This window comes from Aotus nancymaae, unplaced genomic scaffold, assembly GCF_030222135.1.
Source record: "Aotus nancymaae isolate 86718 unplaced genomic scaffold, 86718_ANA_hifiasm-v0.15.2.pri h1tg000018l, whole genome shotgun sequence".
In the NCBI taxonomy this organism is placed as follows: domain Eukaryota; kingdom Metazoa; phylum Chordata; class Mammalia; order Primates; family Aotidae; genus Aotus; species Aotus nancymaae.
Window position 1 is genome coordinate 1,253,828 of NW_026988430.1, and position 19,631 is coordinate 1,273,458.

The following is a 19,631-nucleotide window of genomic DNA, read 5'->3' on the forward strand; positions in this document are numbered from 1 at the left end:
TTCCGCTTAGAGCGAGGGCGGAAATGCCGGCCCTCCTGGGTCCCCGCCCCAGCCTCGCTCCTCTTGGTTCCCTTAGGCCCGGCCCCGCCCCTCCTGGGTCCCCGCCCCAGCCTCGCTCCTCTTGGTTCCCTTAGGCCCGGCCCCGCCCCTCTTGGGTCCCCCGCCCCCTGCCCCGCCACGCCCCTCCCAGGTCCCCCTCCGAGCCAACTCAAAAAAACAGTGCGCATGCGCCGGGTCCTGACCTGGAAGCGGCTGGATCCGGGGCACACGTGTTTTGGTGAGTGTGGCGGAGATGGGGAGCCGGGAACCCGCCGAGCCCATGTCTCCCGGAGACGCGATGCAGAACAGCGCCCGGCCTGCGGACCGCCACGGCCTGTTGAAACACAGCCGCGAGTTCTTGGACTTCTTCTGGGACATTGCGAAGCCTGAGCAGGAGACGCGACTTGCGGCCACGGAGAAGCTGCTGGAGTATCTGCGCGCTAGGCCGAAGGTGGAGCGGCGGGTTTGGGGCAGGGGCCGCGCACTTCCCGACAAGGAAGCGGCGGCGGGCCCAGGGATTTGGGATGGGGTGCACGTGGTCGCGAACCTGGATGCCAAGGTGCGCGGGGGCGTTCAGTTTCTTGTCACCGTTCAACGCGAGGGTGCGCTTGATTCCTCAGGGGTCCGAGATGAAATACGCCCTGAAGCGGCTAATCACGGGACTCGGGGTCGGGCGAGAAACAGCCCGGCCCTGCTACAGTTTGGCCCTGGCACAGGTGAGGTGGTGTTCCTGGCAAGATCCCAGCCACGCAGGTGAAAACGATGGGATGTGAGGAGGGCGGGTGTGTCAGCGCGGCGGAGGGGCAGCACGAGACAGAAGTCGGAAGTGTAAGAGCTGATTGGAGGCCAGCCTGTGGGAGCCTCCTCACATGAAGGTGGAGAAAGCGTGATCAAGGCCTGGCTCCAAAGCAGTCCAGGCAGGGGGAGTGGGAAGCGGAGCAGGTTTTCTTTCTGGTGCTTGGGTTACCCGGCCTCTTAGGGACACTTGCTCAAGCAGTGAGCGCTGGGTGGAGTGGGCTCCCTTAGGCCTGCAGGGGCATTCAGCTGATTGGAGTAGCCCACTCTCTGAGGAGCCCTGACAAGGGGAAGAGCAGTTAAGACCCAGGCCCGCCTGATCAGCCTGAGTGGAGCTCAGACCAGGCTGTGAGAAGACCCAGTGGCTGAGAATTTCAGCAGAGCAATCTAGGGGCTGTAGAAGGTACTTTTGTGGCTGGAAGTGGTGGTGGCCCACACCTGTAATTCCAGCACTTTGGGAGGACGAGGCGGGTGGATCACCTGAGGTCAGCAGTTCGAGACCAGCCTGGCCAACAGGATGAAACCCCATCTTTACTAAAAATACAAAAATTAGCTGGGTGTGGTGGTGCACACCTGTAATCCCCAGCTACTGTGGGGGCTGAGGCAGGAGAATTGCTTGAACCTGAGAGGTGGAGGTTGCAGTGAGCCGAGATCACAACACCGTACTCCAGTCTGGGCAATGGAGCGAGACTCCATCTCAAAAAAGAAAAAAAAAACTGCTCTGGCCCAGTCCCAGTCCCAGTCCCAGAACCACTTGCAGACGGTACTTTGGAAACCCTAGTGGAGACGGGGCAGGGAGGCAAGATTCTTTTCCCTGAGAGCAGCTTCAGAGGCATTCTTAGGGTGCGACTAGGCACCTGAGGCTTCTTGGGCGGAGTTGAAGGGAGAAGGGAGGTTGAGGTGTGAGGAGGTACTGGGCCACTTCCTGAGCCCCTCTTCCTCCTGGCAGCTGTTACAGTCTTTTGAAGACCTCCCTTTGTGCAGCATCCTGCAGCAGATTCAAGAAAAATATGACCTGCATCAGGTGAAGAAGGTGAGAGTGGGCCCGGGGAGGTCAGCAGCCCCGGGGGTGAGAGGCTGGGGGTGGGAAGTCCCACGGCCCCTCATGCTGTGCCTGGAATCCTTTTCTAGGCAATGGTGAGACCTGCTCTCTTTGCAAACCTGTTCGGAGTGCTCGCCCTCTTTCAGTCAGGCCGGCTGGTGAAGGTGAGAACTTTGGGATGGCATGGGGGATGTAGGTTGGCCTTGGATGGGTGGGGGACAGTAGCAGTCCCTGCTCATACCCTCTGCCCCTTTGTGGGGACCAGGACCAGGAGGCGCTGAGGAAGTCGGTGAAGCTGCTGCAGGCCCTCGCCCAGTACCAGAACCACTTGCAAGAGCAGCCACGGAAGGCCCTGGTGGACATTCTCTCTGAGGTATGAGCTCACCAGCCGTGCGGACTCGGGAGACACTTCCCGCTACAGAGACGTCAAGAGGGCTCAGATGAGAATCAGGAACAGCACTGTTCCATAGAAATATAAAGACATATAATTTGAAGTGTTTCAGTGACTTTGTTGAAAAGGTAAAGAGAGGCCGGGCAAGGTGGCTCATGCCTGTAATCTCAGTACTTTGGGAGGTGGGCGGATCACCTGAAGTCGGGAGTTTGAGACCAGCCTGACCAACATGGAGAAACTCCGTCTCTACTAAAAATATAAAAAATTAGCCAGGCATGGTGGCGTATGCCTGTAATCCCAGCTACTTGGGAGGCTGAGGCAGGAGAATCGTTAGAACCCAGGAGTTGGAGGTTGCAGTGAGCCAAGATCACGCCATTGCACTCCAGCCAGCCAGCCAGCCCAAGCCATATAAGAGCGAAACTCTGTCTCACAAAAAAAAAAAGATAAAAAGAAACAGGTGTCATTAGTAACATTTTACATCATCTAGTATATCTAAAATATTATTTCAATATGCATTTGTATACAAAACTGTTGAGCTGGCGGGGCGCAGTGCCTCATAACCTGTAATTCCAGCACTTTGGGAGGGCGAGGTGGGTCAATCACAAGGTCAGGAGTTTGAGACCAGCCTGGCCAACATGGTGAAACCCTGTCTCTACTAAAAATACAAAAAATTAGGCAGGCATGGTGGCAGGCGCCTGTAGTCCCAGCTACTCAGGAGGCTGAGGCAGGAGAATCACTTGAACCCGGGAGGCGGAGGTTGTAGTGAGCCGAGATGGCACCACTGCACTTCAGCCCGAGTAGACAGTATGAGACTCTGTCTCAAAAAAAAAAAAAATCGTTGAGGTATCTTCACTCTTTTTTTCAGTGTGTTTCAAAATCCAGCGTGTATTTTACATGTAGGCACGTCCCTGTTCAGACTTGCCGCCTTTCAGGTGCTCAGCAGCCCCGTGTGGCTAGTGCCGCTCTAGAACTGAGCCTGGCATGTGGCAGGTATAGAAAACGTTTGCTGTTGCTGTCCTGGTCAAGGCTGGTCCCTCGTGGGCCTCCACTACCCGACTTGGGAAGGTACACCTAGGCCTTTTTGCCACTGAAGAGAAAGGCAGGGGCTGGCAAGTCCCAGGCCAGGGTGTGCTGAGGAGTCTTGACCTCAGAGCCAAAAGGACCTGAATTCGAATCCCAGCCGTCTACCTAGGGCCCCTTGTGTATAAAATGGGCTGGTCCTCTGAAATCCCAAAACCAGGAATAATTAAATGGGTAGCTCTGGCCAGGTGCCGTGGCCCACACCTGTAATCCCAGAACTTTGTGAGACTGAGGTGGGTGGATCACTTGAGGTCAGGAGTTCGAGACCACCCTGGCCAATGTGGTGAAACCCCATCTCTACTAAAAATACAAAAATTAGCTGGGCATGGAGGTGCACACCTGTAATCCCAGCTGAGGTAGGGGAAACGCTGGAACCGGAGAGGTGGAGGTTACGGTGAGCTGAGATCACACCACTGCACGTAGCCTGGGTGGCAAAGCAAGACTCTGTCTCAAAAAAAAAAAAAAAAGGGCAGGTAGCTCCTGGCCAGTTAGCATCAGCGGAGTGCTTGTCGAAAACCCAGCTGCCTGGAAATTTGAGTTTTTTAGCAAATGGCCTCTGGTGCCTGGCCAGGTGGCCCTGTGTCAGGAGCCTGGCAGGTAAAAGAGGCCGCACTGGGCTCACCCCGCAGAGGAAGCCGCCATTTCTTACCTCTCCGCCCTTAGGTCTCGGAGGCCACGTTGCAGGAGATGCTGCCGGAGGTCCTCAGCACCGACTTGGATGCGATGCTCAGCTGCCCTGAACAGCTGGAGCTCTTCCTCCTGGCCCAGCAGAAGGTGCCCTCTAGGCTCAAGAAGCTGGTGGGATCCGTCAACCTATTTTCGGATGAGAATGTTCCCAGGTGTGAGGGAGGTGGGTGGATTTGCCCTCCCTGGGGCCGTGGGACTGCATCTGGCCAAGCCCAGATTGACCATGTGGCCTGGGGGTGCCCCGGCTGCTCTTGGCACCTTGGCCCTTGCTGGTGAGGCAAGCGTTCCCTGAGTCTCCCGCTCCCGACAGGCTGGTGAACGTGCTGAAGATGGCAGCCTCCTCCGTGAAGAAGGAGCGCAAGCTGCCCGCCGTCGCTCTGGAGCTGCTCCGCCTGGCACTCAAGGAAGACAAGTTTCTGCGGTTCTGGAAGGGGGTGGTGGAACAGGGGCTGCTGAAGCTGCAGTTCTGGCCAGCCAGGTGCGTGCGGCACGTGGCCTCTCTCAGCCCCCTTCCCTGTCTGTGAAGTGGGGCTGGGCCACAAGTCCTCAGGTCCCTGCAGGGGGACCAAGGGCTCTGACCATGCTCTGTCCCACACCCCCTCTTAGCTACCTGTGTTTCCGCCTGCTGGGCACTGCCCTTCCCCTGCTGACCAAGGAGCAGCTGCAGCTGGTGATGCGGGGAGATGTGATCCGCCATTACGGGGAGCACACATGCACGACCAAGGTGGGCACCGCCCGTGCAGCCCGATGCTGCTGGAAAGGCTAGGCAGGGGCTCTCCTTGCCAAGAAGGGGAAGAGGGCACATCAGGGGCCTAGTCAGAGACCTGGGCATCTCCGCTGTCTGGATATTGAGCTGCCTGAACCCCTTCTCCTCTGACAGATTGTTTTGCGTTGGAGTTTTCTCTTGTCGCCCAGGCTGGAGGGCAATGATGCAGTCTCTGCTCACTGCAACCTTTGCCTCCCGGGTTCAAGCAATTATCATGCCTCAGCCTCCTGAGTAGCTGGGATTACAGGTGCCCACCTCCACGCCCAGCTAATTTTTGTATTTTCAGTAGAGACAAGGTTTTGCCATGTTGGCCAGGCTGGTCTCAAATTCCTGACTTCAGGTGATCCACCCGACACGGCCTCCCAAAGCGCTGGGATTACGGATGGGAGCCACTGCACCCAGCTTCCCTCTGACAGTTTTGAAAAGGAGCGAGCCCCCTCTTGGGTGTGGGTAACCAGCGGGCTGTTCAGACCTCCCTCCACCCCCGCCCATGTTGCGGTGATGAGAACTGTCGTCATGACCATGTTTGAGCACCAGTGTGCCTGGTGCCCGGTCAGCGCTGCTAGGTTTATTGTTCTCAGCAGCTCATTTTATCTTTGCAGCAAGTTTCCGAGAGCTGTCGTTCTGGGTGAGGGGCAGACTTGAAGCATCAGGCAGTGGTTAAGAGCCTGGGTTGGACGGTGGCGTGCACCTCTAGTCCCAGTTACTCGGGAGGCTGAGGTGGGAGGATCACGTGAACCCAGGATTTCAAAGCTGCAGTGAGCCATGATCGTGGCACTGCACTCCAGGGGCACAACTGGAGAAAATTAAAATGAAAGCTTGGGCTATGAGGCCGGACGTGGTCCCGCTGGGATCCCTCTGACCCTAAGGAGTTTTATTCTGGGCGTTTTTGTGTCTCGCTTTACTCACCTACACAATGGCAGTAATGGCCAAGTGCAAAGGGTTGCTAAAATGCTAAGCTGCCAGACAAAAACGCGGAGCGCGGGTCCTGGAAGCGCGTGAGAGGTGGTTGGGTTCGGTCCCGAAGATCACATGGCTAGGAATTGGCGGCGTAGGCTTTGAACCCAGGTCAGCCTAGCCTCTTAACTACCGCTCTGCCCGTGCGTTGAGCCAGGAAAACAGGCCATCCCCACCCAGCAATGTGGCAAGAGGGGCCTTCTGGGGCCAGAGGCACTGAAGCTGGGGAAGTCGGACCCGGGGAGGCCTTGACGTCAGGCAGAAGCACTGGGGTGACCAGGAATGGAGCAAGCTCAGGCTCAGCCCTGCTGTGTGCAAGGGGAGACCCTGGGCCTCGGTTTAACCCTAAAGGCTGCAAGCTCGTGGGCTCAGCGCCGTGCCTAACTCTTACAGCTCCCAAACCAGTTCAAGTTCGCCCCGGAGATGGAGGAATATGTGGGCACCTTCCTAGAGGGATGCCGGGATGACCCTGAGCGGCAGCTGGCTGTGCTGGTGGCCTTCTCCTCCGCCACCAACCACGGCCTCCCAGTAGTGCCTACCTTCTGGCGAGTCGTGCGGTTCCTGAGCCCTCGGGCCCTGCAGGGCTACGTGGCCTGGCTACAGGGCATGTTTCTCCAGCCGGACCTGGACTCCTTGATTGACTTGAGCACCAACAGCCAGAAGAAAGCTCAGGATGCATCGCTGCACGTGTGAGTGGACCATGCGAAGGACCCCTCTTTCAGGAGTTAGCTTCCCTGGCCTGCAGAGTGCAGCGACCCCGGCCCCCCCACCCATGGTGTCCTGGCTCTAAACCATGAGTGAGGGGAAGCACCGTAGCTCTCAAACAAGGCCTCGGTTTCCTTGTGAGGTCCCGCACTGGCAATTGGGAGGGAGAGAGCTTGGTTTTCTGTCTCTGAGATCAGTTAAAGGAATGTCCTATTTTTGCCAGTTCGTTCTTTTTTTTTTTCTTTTTTTTTTTTTTTTTTTTTTTTTCTGATAGAGTCTTACTCCGTGACCTAAGCTGGAGTGCTGTGGCGTGTAATCTCAGCTCACTGCAAATTCTGCCTCCCGGGTTCAAGCAATCAAGCAAGTCTCTGCCTCAGCCTCTCCAGTAGCTGGGACTACAGGCACCCACCACCACTCCCAGCTAATTTTTGTTTTTTGAGATGGAGTTTTGCTCTTGTTGCCCAGACTGGAGTACAATGGTGCGATCTCAGCTCACTGCAACCTCTGCCTCCCAGGTTCAAGTGATTCTCCTGCCTCAGTCTCCCAAGTAGCTGAAATTACAGGCATGTGCCACCATGCCCAGCTAATTTTTGTATTTTTAGTAGAGATGGGGTTTCTCCACGTTGATCAGGCTGGTCTTGAACTCTCGACATCAGGTAATCCGCCCACCTCGGCCTCCCAAAGTGCTGGGATTACAGGCATGAGCCTCCGTACCCGGCCTTAATTTTTGTATTTTTTGTGGAGTTGGGGTTTTACCATGTTGGCCAGGCTGGTCTCGAACTCCTGACCACAAGCAATCCACCTGCCTCGGCCTCCGAAAGTTCTGGGATTACTGATGTGAGCCACTGGGCACAGCCCGCTTTTGCCAGTTCTAAGTGGCTCACGTGACCTCACCCCTGCGCCCCAGGCCTGAGCGAGCTGTGTTCCGGCTGCGGAAATGGATCATCCTTCGACTGGTGAGCCTTGTGGACAGCCTGCACCTGGAGATGGAGGAGGCCTTGACGGAGCAGGTGGCCAGGTACGAGAGGTGCTGGAGCTTCCCGTGGGCGGGTGGTCAATGAATTGAGCCCCTCAGCTCGTCCTGATTTGTGTCCTCTGGAACCAGAAGCCTTTAGGTTGAGTCATCAGTGGGGAGCATGCACAAGGGGACTTGGGAATTCCTCAGGAGCCTGTAGGGAAGGGGCCCAGGAGGCACCCCAGCTGCAGGCTCCTAAGAGGTTCGGGTATGCTGGGCATGCCCTGCAGGGAGCCTTTGCCCGTGGGTGGTGTCAGGGAAGCCTGCCCCACACCTGCCTCATCTGTGCCCGAGCAGAGCCGGGTGCTCACCTCACCCTCAGCGTGCCTGGTTGCAGGAGGGGGCTGCACTGGCCCCATGTTTGCAGGAGCAGTGGCGTGACTCGGCCGTGACCACACAGCCTCACGTCTCTTGGTTCCTTGAGCGGGGCACTGATTCTCTCTCCCCAGCTCGGGTTGAGTCGTGATCAGCTGGGGATCCAGCCCTTCCTGGCCCAGCCACCTCCAGCCTTGCCCGTGAGGGCCCTGAGAACTGTACCCAGAGCAGAAGGGGACAGAAGGCCTCCCCTCCTCCTCCTGGCCTGGAACCCTGGGTGGTGCCACCAGGGGAGGGGAGCCCGTGGAAACAAATGGCTGTGAACAGCGCCGGCTGCTCTCCCGCCCGCCCCAGGTTTTGTTTGTTCCACTCGTTCTTCGTCACAAAGAAGCCCACATCCCAGATCCCCGAGACAAGGCAGCAGCTCTCCCTCCCTTTGGAAAGCCAGGCCCAAGAGGCCGTCAGCAGTGCCTTCTTCAGGTGAGCCTGGGGCGGCTCGGGAGAGGTCCGAAGGTGGGAAGGCCTGAGGACACCTGCTCCCTGCAGTTCCCCTATGCTGGGGACAATGGCCGAGGCCCAGGGAGTTGTAGCAGGTCCTGAAGAGGTGGGAGGGCAGAGGGAGGCAGCTGTATTCACTCGTCTGGTCTGGTGACTAAGCCCTGCCCCTTGCCCAGTCTGCTGCAGACCCTCAGCACGCAGTTCAAGCTGGCACCGGAGCAGACCCGGGGCGGGCAGCCTTGGACCTACCGCCTGGTGCAGTTCGCAGACCTGCTGCTGAATCACAGCCACAGCGTGACCCCCGTGACACCCCTCACTGCGCAGCAACGCCAGGCCTGGGACCGGTGAGCGGGTGGGATTTCCAGGGGGTGGGCAGGACGCTGCGGTCTGATGGCGGCCGGGGCCTGAGGATCCGCCTGGCTCCCCACAGGATGCTGCAGACTCTGAAGGAGCTGGAGGCCGCCTCCTCAGAGCCCAGGGCTGCTGCCTTCCAGCACCTTCTGCTGCTCGTGGGCATCCACCTCTTCAAGGTACTGTGGCCTGGGGTGGAGGGGCCGTGAGCCTGGGGTCCTGCGGCTATGAGGGCTATGGTGGGGAGCCAGGAAAGGCTTGGGGAGTTACGTTGGGAGGTTTCCTAAGCCAGCCTCGTCATGAGTGGAATTATCACCCAAGGAAACATCACTCCAGCCCCTTAGCAGGCACCAGCTGGTGTCCTGAGCTTTCCAGGCAGGCCTTCTTAATCCCCGCAACTTGAGGCAGACTCCGCTTCTCCATGTTTGACATGGGGAAACAGACTCGGAGGCAGAGTAACTTGCACTGTACCCTCCGGCTGTGGGAACACCTTCTGGCCACAGGTTCTCTAGAACCACGAGGTCTCCCTGTCAGTTCTTCCCATCAGGAAGCCCTGACCACATTCAACACTCAGTACACTGATTCCTTTTTTGTTTGTCTGTTTTTGTTTTTGTTTTTTGAGACAGAGTCTCACTCCATCACCAGGCACCAGGCTGTAGTGCAGTGGCGCAGCCTTGGCTCACTGCAACCTCCGCCTCCCAGGTTCAAGCAATTCTCCTGCCTAAGCCTCCCCAGTAGCTGGGACTACAGGCGCGCGCCACCACGCCCAGCTAATTTTTTTGTATTTTTAGTAGAGACGGGGTTTCACCATGTTGGCCAGGATGGTCTCGATCTCTTGACCTCGTGATCTGCCTGCCTCAGCCTCCCAAAGTGCTGGGATTACAGGCGTGAGCCACCACGCCCGGCCGTCTGTTTGTTTTTTGAGATGGAGACTTGCTCTGTTGCCCAGGCTTGAGTGCAGTGGCATGATCTTGGCTCACTGCAAGCACCGCCTCTCAGGTTCAAGCAATTCTCCTGCCTCAGCCTCTCGAGTACCTGGGATTACAGGTGCCTGCCACCGCGCTTGGCTAATTTTTGTATTTTTAGTAGCGACAGGGTTTCGCCATGTTAGCCAGGCTGGTTTTGAACTCCTGACCTCAGGCAATCCGCCCACTTTGGCCTCTCAAAGTGCTGGGATTACAGGTGTGAGCCACTGCGTCTGCCCTTACCCTGATTCTTAGAGAGTTTTCTTCTCACAACATGGGAGGCTGTTATCGAGACTGCTGATCTTACGTAGCCTGAGTAGATGGGTCTCTCACTTGCCAGTCTGGCCACTTGGCTGTGGTAGTTTTACTTGCCAGCTTTAGTTATTCCAAGCCCAGCCTGTGGATGAGCTGTGTGGGTAAAGATTGCCCATGCTGATTCCAGGACACACATGGAGCCTGCAACCTTGGGGTCTCTGGTCTTGACTTGCACAGAGGAGGCTGCAGTTTGCTGTGCCAACCCTCAGATGAAAGGTGCAGCTGTGGCTGGGCGCGGGGGCTCACACCTGTCATCCTAGCAGTTTGGGAGGCCGAGGCAGGCGAGTCACCTGAGGTCAGGAGTTTGAGACCAGCCTGGCCAACATACTGAAACTCGGTCTCTACTAAAATACAAAAATTAGCCAGGCGTGGTGACAGAAGCCTGTAATCCCAGCTACTCGGGAGGCTGAGGCAGGAGAATTGCTTGAACCTGGGAGGCGGAAGTCGCAGTGAGCTGAGATCGCACCACTGCACTCCAGCCTGAGCAACAGAATGAGACTCCGTCTCAGAAAAAATGAATAAATTAAAAAGGTGCAGCCCGGAGGACAGGGACCTGCGTGGCACACAGCCTGGAGCTGGGTGCAGTGACCAGGGCTTTGGGCTGCTTTCCCCACCCTGGCCTAAACGTTGAAGCTGCCCACTGCGTTGCGAGGGGAAAGTCTGCCGTTTCGGTACCAAAGATCACACAGTTGTCAAGATGCCCTGCACATGCACACACTCCGCCACTTCAGTCCCTGGAGTCTGGGGCTATCCCGTCAGATGAGTTCAGATATAATTAAATTCGTTGAAACTAATGACTTTGAATTCTGTCTCATGCCAAGCCAAGCATGGAGGAAATAATCTAGAATTATGAACTGGGGGCTGGGGTTTGCTGGCTGCTCTGGGACCCTGACCATCCTTGTCAGCTCTGCCTGTCTTGAGTGTCAAAGCGGGAGCTGGCCTCCTTGTTCTGTCCCTGCAGGTTTTCAGATCCTGTAACTGCGTTATTAGGTGTAAAAAGGCCCTCAGCTCTCGGTATTCTGGGGTCCAGCTGGGGTCTTCCATTCTGGATTGCGGGGTGGCTGGCCGGGGCTGGCCAGTGGCTGGGCTGTTGAAGGTTTCTGGTGCCACTGCTTCCTTTTGGCCAGCCCCTTGCCTGGCTCAGAAGGGCTGTCCCCAGTGTGTGTCCTACCCTGTTCCCAGTCCCCTACAGAGAGCTGTGACCTGCTAGGTGACATCCAGACCTGCATCAGAAAGAGCCTGGGGGAGAGGCGCCACGGGAGCCGCACCAAGGCCATCGGTGGGTCCTTGTTCCTGGGACACGGTGCGTCCTTGGGCACGGGAGGGACTGGAGTGGCACAGTGAGGCCAACCGCCCTCTGCCTGGGCTCCATCCCCACCCCTTGCAGACCCCCAGGAGCCCCCATGGGTAGAGGTGCTGGTGGAGATCCTGCTGGCCCTGCTGGCCCAGCCGAGCCACCTCATACGCCAAGTGGCCCGGAGCGTGTTCGGCCACGTCTGCTCCCACCTGACCCCGCGTGCCCTACAGCTGATTCTGGATGTGAGTTGGGACCTTTGGGAATGCACCTTGGACTGGGGCTCACTGCGCATTGAGCTGCACCGAGTGGGGGAGCGCTTCAGCCCTGCGGACTCCCAGCCTCCCTCCTGCCAGCCTGCGCCTGGTGGGAGGGATCTCAACGAGGCCCTGTCCTGGCCTTGCAGGGTGTGGCCACCTCTCTTAGGCTCTGTTTTCTTCCCTGAAATGGGGACCTTTGGCCAAGGCCGGGCGGGGCCTGGTCAGGAGGGCGGGGGCCACAGATGGGTCAGTGGCCAGGTCTCCTCCCCAGGTGCTGAACCCTGAGACCAATGAGAATGAGGATGACCACGTGGTGGTGACGGACGAGTCTGACGAGCGGTGGCTGAAGGCTGCAGAGGTGCCGCCAGCACGGGCCAGGCAGGGTGGCGGGAGTGGGAAGATCGGGAGGTGTGTGACGAGCCTGCCCCCACCCACAGGACAAGAGCGAGGACGGCGAGGAGAACAGAGGCTCAGAGAGCGAAGACCAGAGCGAGGGGGAGGAGAGCGAGGAGGAGGAGCGCGACGGGGATGTGGACCAGGGCTTCCGGGAGCAGCTGATGAGTGTGCTGCAGGCTGGGAAGGCACTGGTGAGCGGGGCCAGGGAGGGCTCGTGAGTCCCCATGTTGTGTGCCAGGCTGACCGCTGGGCCTCTGTCCCTCAGGGTGGAGAGGAGAGTGAGGACGAGGAGGAGCTGGGGGACGAGGCCATGATGGCCCTGGACCAGAGCCTCGCCAGCCTCTTTGCTGAGCAGAAGCTGCGGATCCAGGCCCGGCGAGACGAGAAGAGCAAGCTGCAGAAGGAGAAGGCGCTGCGGCGCGACTTCCAGATTCGGGTGAACCTGGGGGCCAGCGCCCCCACCGCCTCCATCACCGTCCCCCTGTGCCCCGCCCCCGCCTTGCTAACCAGCTCTCCTGGCCGCAGGTGCTGGACCTGGTGGAGGTGCTGGTGACCAAGCAGCCCGAGAACGTCCTGGTCCTGGAGCTGCTGGAGCCCCTGCTTAGCATCATCCGGCGCAGCCTGCGCAGCAGCAGCTCCAAGCAGGAGCAGGACCTCCTGCACAAGACGGCGCGCATCTTCACGTGAGCGTGGGGCAGGGCGGGCGGGTGCGGCCAGCAGTCCCCAGCCCCCAGCCCCCAGGCAGAACTCCTGGCTTGCTTTTTGTACAGGAAGGAGAGAGCCAAGCTTCCAGCCTGGGCCCTAGCTCGCAGGCTCACTGCTCAGCCCTAGGTCATGTGTCACTCAGTGACTCACACAGTCCTTGGTCCATCCCTGTGTTCTCCTGACACATGCGAGTGGTGCCCTGGAGCTGGGGTCCATCCCAGCCCTTGACAATCTCCAATGGGGCTGTGTGGGGGGTGGGTGGGGACAGTGGCAGCACCTGTGGCAGGGGACACCCACCCAGTCCTCGGAGGTGCAGTGTACCTGGGAGTTTGTCAGGCTGGGAGGCCTTGAGGAGTGCAGAAAGGGGAAATAGCATCCCGATGGGAGGCGGTCAGACATCCAGCTGGGAGGTCAGGCGAGGCTTGAGGCCACAGGCCCCTGTACCCTCACAGGCCCTGACCCTAGTGGGGCTGGGGGCCACAGAGGCATTTTCAGCAGGAGCCTCGTCGTGGGGAAGGCTGTGGGTCTGGTTTCCCTTTTCGGAAATGGCTGGCGGCGTGGACAAAGCTTTGGGCAGGGCTGGGCTGGAGGCAGGCCCAGCAGGGAGGCGATGGCAGGCGGGGGAGAGCCAGCCAAGCAGGCGCCAGGTGCAGACCTACCTTCAGGGCTCAGGTGCTGGGTAGTTGAAGGCCTGGGCCCCTGGACACTGCGCGGATGGTCTGCGGGGGGGGGGGGCGTGACTGGCGGTCATCCTCCACTCAGCCCCAGGCCACACCTTCTCAGATAGTTCTGCCAGCGTGCGTGGACAGTGTCGCTCATTGAGCACCCTGCCCCTCGTCCCCACTCTGTCCCGGCCCTGCAGGGCCACATAGGGTTCTGAGCACAGAACCCTCGCCTCGCCTTACAAAAGGCCTGGAGGCCACTGCCCCACGAGGGACGAGTATGCACAGGAGAGGTGCGCCAGGTGGGTGGTTGGCCCTGGTGCAGCACCCCCCTCAGGGAGCTGTTCTGTTCTCCCCTGGGGTGCCCCCTCGCCCAAGCACGCCGAGCCCACATAGCTCCCAAGCAACCTGCAGGCAGCCCTGCTTTCTTCGGTGGCCTCGGTCACATCTGTCTTCCAGGTCTGTTTCCCCACCTGTAAAGTGGGACTTGCTTGGCGTTGCTTGGCAGAGCGGGGTGGACCGAGAGTGTTCTGACCAGCTCTTGTCCTCACCACCCACAGGCACCACCTGTGCCGTGGCCGTCGCTACTGCCATGACTTGGGTGACCGCGTCGAGGCCCTGCATGGCCAGGTGGCACAGCTGGTGGAGCAGGCTGGCCGCCAGCCCGACTCCTCCACCGCCCTCTACCACTTCAACGCCTCCCTCTACCTGCTCCGGGTCTTGAAGGGCAGCACTGCCGAGGGGCGTGTGCACAAGACACAGGAGGAGCTGGAGGCTGGCACCAACCCCAGCCCTGCGCCCGAGGGCCCGCAGGTGAGCAGGGCCTGGCCCAGGCGGAGCCCACGCACTTCACACTTCCCCAGTACGCAACCCTCCGCTGTCCGAAGCTAGCCCAGTCTCTGCTCCCATCCCAGAGGCGCTCTCCTGGCCTCAGCCAGCTCTCTCACCTGGCCTAGGCCGCCGGCTGTCTGGACTTGAACCTCGCAATGCGCGTCTACTCGTCAGCACTGAGCTCCTTCCTGACCAAGCGCCACAGCCCCCTCACCGTCCCCATGTTCCTCAGCCTCTTCTCCCGGCACCCGGTGAGTGTCGGGGCCCACCCTGCCCACTTGGGGTCCCTGCTCAGCCCCACCCATGCCTCACAGCCCTCCCCTCCCCGCCAGGTGCTCTGTAAGAGCCTGCTCCCCGTCCTGGTCCAGCACGTCACAGGCCCAGGGCGGCCCCACCAGCAGGTAAGAGACTTCCCGGCTCCCAGCCCAGGGCCTGTGTGAATTAACCTGCTTAACCCGCTTCTGAGGCCCCAGAGCGCTGCCCTGGTGAACACGGGCGCAGCCGTCCCTGCCACACCGTGAGCACAGAGGCGCTGAGGGGGTGGGGCCAGCCTCACTCCCGCAGCCACCGCTGCCCATCTGGCCACACAGGACACCCCGGTAGTGTCTGCTCAGGTGCCAGGGCTGCTGGGGGCAGACTGAATGAAGATGGCATTAGCCAGGAATGGGTAGGAATTGCCCCACCTGAGGTCCCACCTCTCTCCAGCTGGGAGGCCTCGGTGCCCCCACCTGTACATGAAGGCACGAGAGCAGGTGGTCACGGAGCCCAGAGCAGCACGTGACCTCGTACGCCACCCACAGCCATGCCTGGCAGGCCCCCTCGCCCCCCTCAGCCTCTTGCACCCGATGTGCTAAGGCTCCAGGCACCCGCCTTCACTCAACCACAGGCACAAGCCTGCCTGCTGCTCCAGAAGACCCTGTCCATGCGGGAGGTGAGGTCATGCTTCCAGGACCCCGAGTGGAAGCAGCTGATCGGCCAGGTCCTGACAAAGGTCACGGAGGTAACAGCCGGGGGGCACCCATCCTCCCCGCCTGCTCGGGATCGGTTCTCTGGGAGAGGACCAGCCAGGATTTGGAGCCTGAGCCTTCTGGATTGTCGGGGGTGGGGGGACAGGGAATTGGGATTGTCCCAGGAGACAGTCCCTGCCTCTGGGCTTTAGTCCCTTCTGGGAAACAAAGGCTTTGACAGCTCTCCGGAGTGCCTCAGCCTGGCCACCCCTCCCCAGAACCTGCGCACACTGGGGGAGGCGCAGACCAAGGCGGAGCACCAGCAGGCGCTGTCCTCCCTGGAGCTGCTCAATACTGTCTTCAGGACCTGCAAACACGAGGTGAGGCGGGGCCCAGCCCGGGGCAGTGTCGGGTTCCTCCTGGGGGCCCCGAGGCCTCCCGGGCAGCAGTGCCATTCCCCGAGCCAGACCTCGGGGGCGGGGGTCATGTGGGGAAGGTTCTCAGTGCCTTGGTCGGGGCTCTGGGCTGTCATTTGGGCAGTTACAGAGCCGTGGATGGGCGAGTGACTAGGGAAGGGACTGTGCCACCCTGTCCTGCAGGGCGGGGTGCAAGGGTGTGGCGCTGCCGTGTCCAGTGAGAAAGCTGAGAAGGGGTTGGCAGGGCTGGAGACGGTGAAGGGTGGGAGAAGACTCAGGGTGGACATACGTTAGGGAGGCCATGTTTCCAGGCCTGGTGCAGGGTGTGGGCGGGTGGAATGTGACATGTTGGGCAGCCACAGGGCAGGGCCAGGAGGCAGCTGTAGGTGGCTATCTCGGTCCCCTAGTCTGGCCCAGAGGGCAAGGTTTGGGAGGCCTCAGCATAGATGCCAGTCAGCCCTTATGGAGGGAGAGCTTGCCAAGGCTGCGCCGGTGGGCAGAGGTGGGGCGAGGAAGCCAGGAGAGCGGGGCTCCTGAAAGCCAGCAGATTCCAACACTAACCCATTCAGGACATGCAGGGAGGCTAGGGGGAAGGGCTTTGGCAGCCCCACGGTGATGGAGTGGCGGGGATGGCCCTCCTGGAGGTGGGCGCGCCAGGGCCACGGTGGAGACTCTGAGACCAGGCCTGCGGCTGTGGGGAGGAGGAGAACCAACACCTGGGCACGTGTTTCCTCCAATGGTGAGAGAGACACGGACACCTTAACAGGCAGAAGAAGAGGCTGAGACCCAGGAGAGTGCAGGGGTCGCTGGCGAGACAGCAGCGGGGCCAAGGTGGGAAGACCACCAGGAGCCCCAGAGAGGCCTGCCCCCTGCGGCCACCACTGCTCTCCCTTCCCACCCTCTGCAGAAGCTGACCTTGGACCTGACGGTGCTCCTGGGCGTGCTGCAGAGGCAGCAGCAGGGCCTGCGGCAGGGGGCGCACTCCACCAGCTCCAGCCGCCTGCTGGACCTCTACTGGCAGGCCATGAAAACCCTGGGAGTCCAGTAGGTTCTGGGCAGGGGGCGCACACTTGGGCGGGGCTAGGATCGCCCTCACACTGCTGCGCACGCTCAGATGTGGGAGCCCTGGGCCTCTGAGGCCCCACAGGACCCGGGTGGAGGTGGCTGCTGCCCTCACTGGGCACCTTCTTACCTGCTCACTCCCCTCAGGCGCCCCAAGTTGGAGAAGAAGGATACCAAGGAGATCCCCAGCACCACCCAGAGCCCCATCAGCAGAAAGCGGAAGAAAAAGGGATTCTTGCCAGAGACAAAGAAGCGCAAGAAACACACGTCGGAGGACGGCACGCCTGCAGCCACCGGCGGGAGCCAGTCCTCCAGCACGGGCAGGAAGAGGAACAGGACAAAGGCCAAGGTCCTGGCCCAGGCCAATGGGACGCCTACCACCAAGGGCCCAGCCCCTGGCACCCCCACCCTGAGCCCCAGCACCCCTGCCAAGTCCCCAAAACTGCGGAAGAAAAACCAGAAGCTGTCCCAGGTGAATGGAGCTCCCGGGTCTTCCACGAAGCCTGCAGGCCAAAAGCAGCCCCAGGAGGTTCTTCCCAAAAAGGGGGTCTTGGACAAATCGTCACCATCCACACTGGCACGGAAAAAGGCAAGGCCACCTTTGGTCATCAGGAGCCCCAGCCTGCTACAGAGTGGGGCCAAGAAGAAGAACGTGCAGCTGAGGAAGGCGGGGAAGCCCTGAGTGCAGGCCACCCTCAGCCTCCATCTGCCCAAGACTCCTGTTTTTCCACCATGATTTGAATATGCAAGCCACTTCTAAGGCTCTGTCCCCAGGGAGGGTGTCACTGCCTGCCCAGGCATCCTGCTCTGGTAAGCACAACCCAGACTGTTCCTGCAGGGGTCCCAGAATGCAGAGAACCTCCCTGGTTCTAGGCTGGAACTGTGGCTTCAGGGCCCTGTGGGCCAGGTCCAGGGCTCTGGGGTTCGCCTGGGTGGGTACAGGGTGACATGCTGGCTGCAGGCTGGGTACAGGTGTGACCATCTCTTGCACCCCGCCCCCCCCCCCAGGCTTTTTTGCTGAAGGAGCCACAGGGGATGATTTAAATAGGTTTATTTCTTCATTTACAAGAGGAATATATTTGGCTTTTCTCTTAAGACTCTGAGATTCACAATCAGCAGCTCTAAAAAATAAAGGAGCAGTTTGGCTTCCGGAAGGAAGAGGAGGCAACACTTGGACCTGGTTCTTGTACAACAAGAAAACATCGCTGGGGCCCCGGCTGAGGCTGGGGTGGAGGCCGGGCTTCAGGGGTACCACCCCCACCCCACCCTCGTCAGGCCTCCCGGGTACCCCAGAGCTCGGTGGGTGGGTATTCCACTAGCTTACACCCACTGAAGCCACAGCCAGCCAGTAACTAAGGGGTGGGAAGAGCACTGTCCAAGCCAGCTCTCAGGGTCTCCTACTGGCCACAGGGGCCCCCCACACCAGCACCACCTTGATGGCAGCAAATGTGCAGGGAGAGTGTCACACAGGGGCTAAGCTCCCCCAAAGGGGTTTGGGGCTGGTGTGACGTTGGCAGCTGCATCCTGGTGTGCGCACAGGCGTGAGTGGGATGATCAAAGCCAGGGTGAAGGCCTGGCCCCGGGGGTCATTTGTGTAATAGGGGCTGGCCTCTCCCAGCACCTCAGCCCATGCAGGAAGCTTTGTGGAGAGCTGCTTCCTCCAGCAGCAGAGCCCTGGCGGCTGCCCTGTGGATTCTGGGAATGGTCTCCTGGGCCCTGGCCCTGGCCAAGGCTCAGCCCAACCTCTGGAGGGAGTGGGTTCCTGGCTTGGGGTGGTGGCAGGGAAGGGCTAGACAGCAGACATATTCCCAGGGCCACCAGAAGCCCTGCAGAGGTGGGCTGGTGTGTGAACCCCCGAGACCACGAGCCTGGGGCCCAGGTGGTGCGCCGCTGCAGCCAGGGCCTTCACCCCTGGTGATGCCAGCTTGTCAGAACAGTCCCCGCCTGGGACCTCCAGGCCAGCGGCCAACCCGAGACAGTGAGACAGTGGCCTTAAGAGAGACCAGCCTAGCCAGGGGGTGCCTAGCTTCATCTGCCAGGTTGAGTCTGATGTCCCCGAGGTCAGAAGCCAGCCGAGACAGTGGTCCTGCATGCCGGCCCTCGCCTGGGCCTCAAAGCTGGGACTGCCGCCCCGAGGCCTGAGTCGTTCTCTCTCCGTATGGCCCAGGGCCTGGTGAGTCTTCAAAGCTGCGGATCATGCTTTGCCCAGCAAGTTGCCTGGGAAAGTCCAGCCCCCTGGCCCTTCGTTCCAGGGAGGGCAGGGACTTGCCTAGGATCCCATAGGCTGGTGGCAGGCCAGGCTCTCGCCGGACACCCACTTCAGGCTGCCTTCTTCCTTGGCCCCAGGGGCCCGGCAGCCCAAACCTGGGGCCGGGAATCTGTCCAACCTCGTGGCTCCAACACACACAGCCTTCCAGAGTGACTGAGGACACCGCCTCTTCCTGCAGCCAGGGCCACTCAGCAGGCCCCGGCCAGAGCAGGTGGGCGCCTAGCTGTGGATCATACAGAAAGCCAGTGGGCAGCCCAGGCGGTCCCAGATGCTGTAGGACACCTTCCAGACTAGGTGGGAGTGTGGGTTCTTCATTGTCCCAGTGGCACCTGGGGAAAGGGGCATCAGGTCAGAAACAGGGTCAGTGGGGCCCCCTGCCAGGCTGCCCTCCCTCCTCCACTTGCCGTTGGAGCAGCAGGCCTCCCCCTGGGCTTGGGGCTGTGACCCTGGTTCTCGTGCTTCTGGGAAGCTCTAGCTCCCACAGGGAAGGTCCTAGGAGCCAGACCCTGGTACATCCAGGAGGACCCGGGAGGGTGGAAGTCCGGATAGAGTGGGGAGTCCTGGCCAGGCCCCACCCAGCCCTTGGAAGGAAGGGGGAGCTATTTACTGGAAGCAGGAACCCTGACCCATGGCTCCATCAGTGAATTCTGGCAACATCAGAGTCCAAGCCCAGGGTTGGTGGGAGGTGCTGGGGCAGGAGGGGACTCCAGAGGAAGAGTGCTCCCTGTCACCTAGCCCTGGCCTTCCCCCTCCCTGAGGGCCTCCCTGCCTGCACTCACCACCTCAGACTTTCACAGATGCGGGTGGCATCACCAGCTGGTTCACCCTGGGGGAGAGACGGGCGGGGGTCAGGGTGGCGCGTCAGCAG

The 19,631-nt window shown here is 60.3% G+C and overlaps 2 protein-coding genes across 2 annotated transcripts in view; one reads left to right on the forward strand and one right to left on the reverse strand.

Annotated features, from left to right (window-relative positions):
• Positions 1–255: 255 nt before the first annotated feature.
• Positions 256–17,662, forward strand: MYBBP1A (MYB binding protein 1a). Its single transcript, XM_064378066.1, has 26 exons — positions 256–490; positions 660–755; positions 1,784–1,867; positions 1,966–2,040; positions 2,142–2,249; positions 4,011–4,186; positions 4,345–4,512; positions 4,641–4,758; positions 6,151–6,446; positions 7,370–7,480; positions 8,147–8,272; positions 8,467–8,634; positions 8,721–8,820; positions 11,104–11,200; positions 11,309–11,460; positions 11,747–11,833; positions 11,913–12,062; positions 12,137–12,307; positions 12,397–12,554; positions 13,799–14,051; positions 14,195–14,320; positions 14,402–14,470; positions 14,956–15,069; positions 15,295–15,396; positions 16,340–16,476; positions 16,642–17,662. Exons 1-26 carry the CDS (start codon positions 293–295, stop codon positions 17,174–17,176), a joined length of 3,975 nt encoding a protein of 1,324 aa, XP_064234136.1. The 5' UTR covers positions 256–292; the 3' UTR covers positions 17,177–17,662.
• SPNS2 (SPNS lysolipid transporter 2, sphingosine-1-phosphate) overlaps positions 17,529–19,631 on the reverse strand; it is a 39,650-nt gene continuing 37,547 nt past the window's right edge. The window contains exons 12-13 of the mRNA XM_021671287.2: positions 19,543–19,589; positions 17,529–19,092 (exon numbers count right to left, since the gene is read on the reverse strand). Of these exons, the coding sequence (XP_021526962.2) occupies positions 19,547–19,589 (43 nt within the window). The 3' untranslated portion in view covers positions 17,529–19,092; positions 19,543–19,546. The remainder of the gene's footprint in view (positions 19,093–19,542; positions 19,590–19,631) is intronic.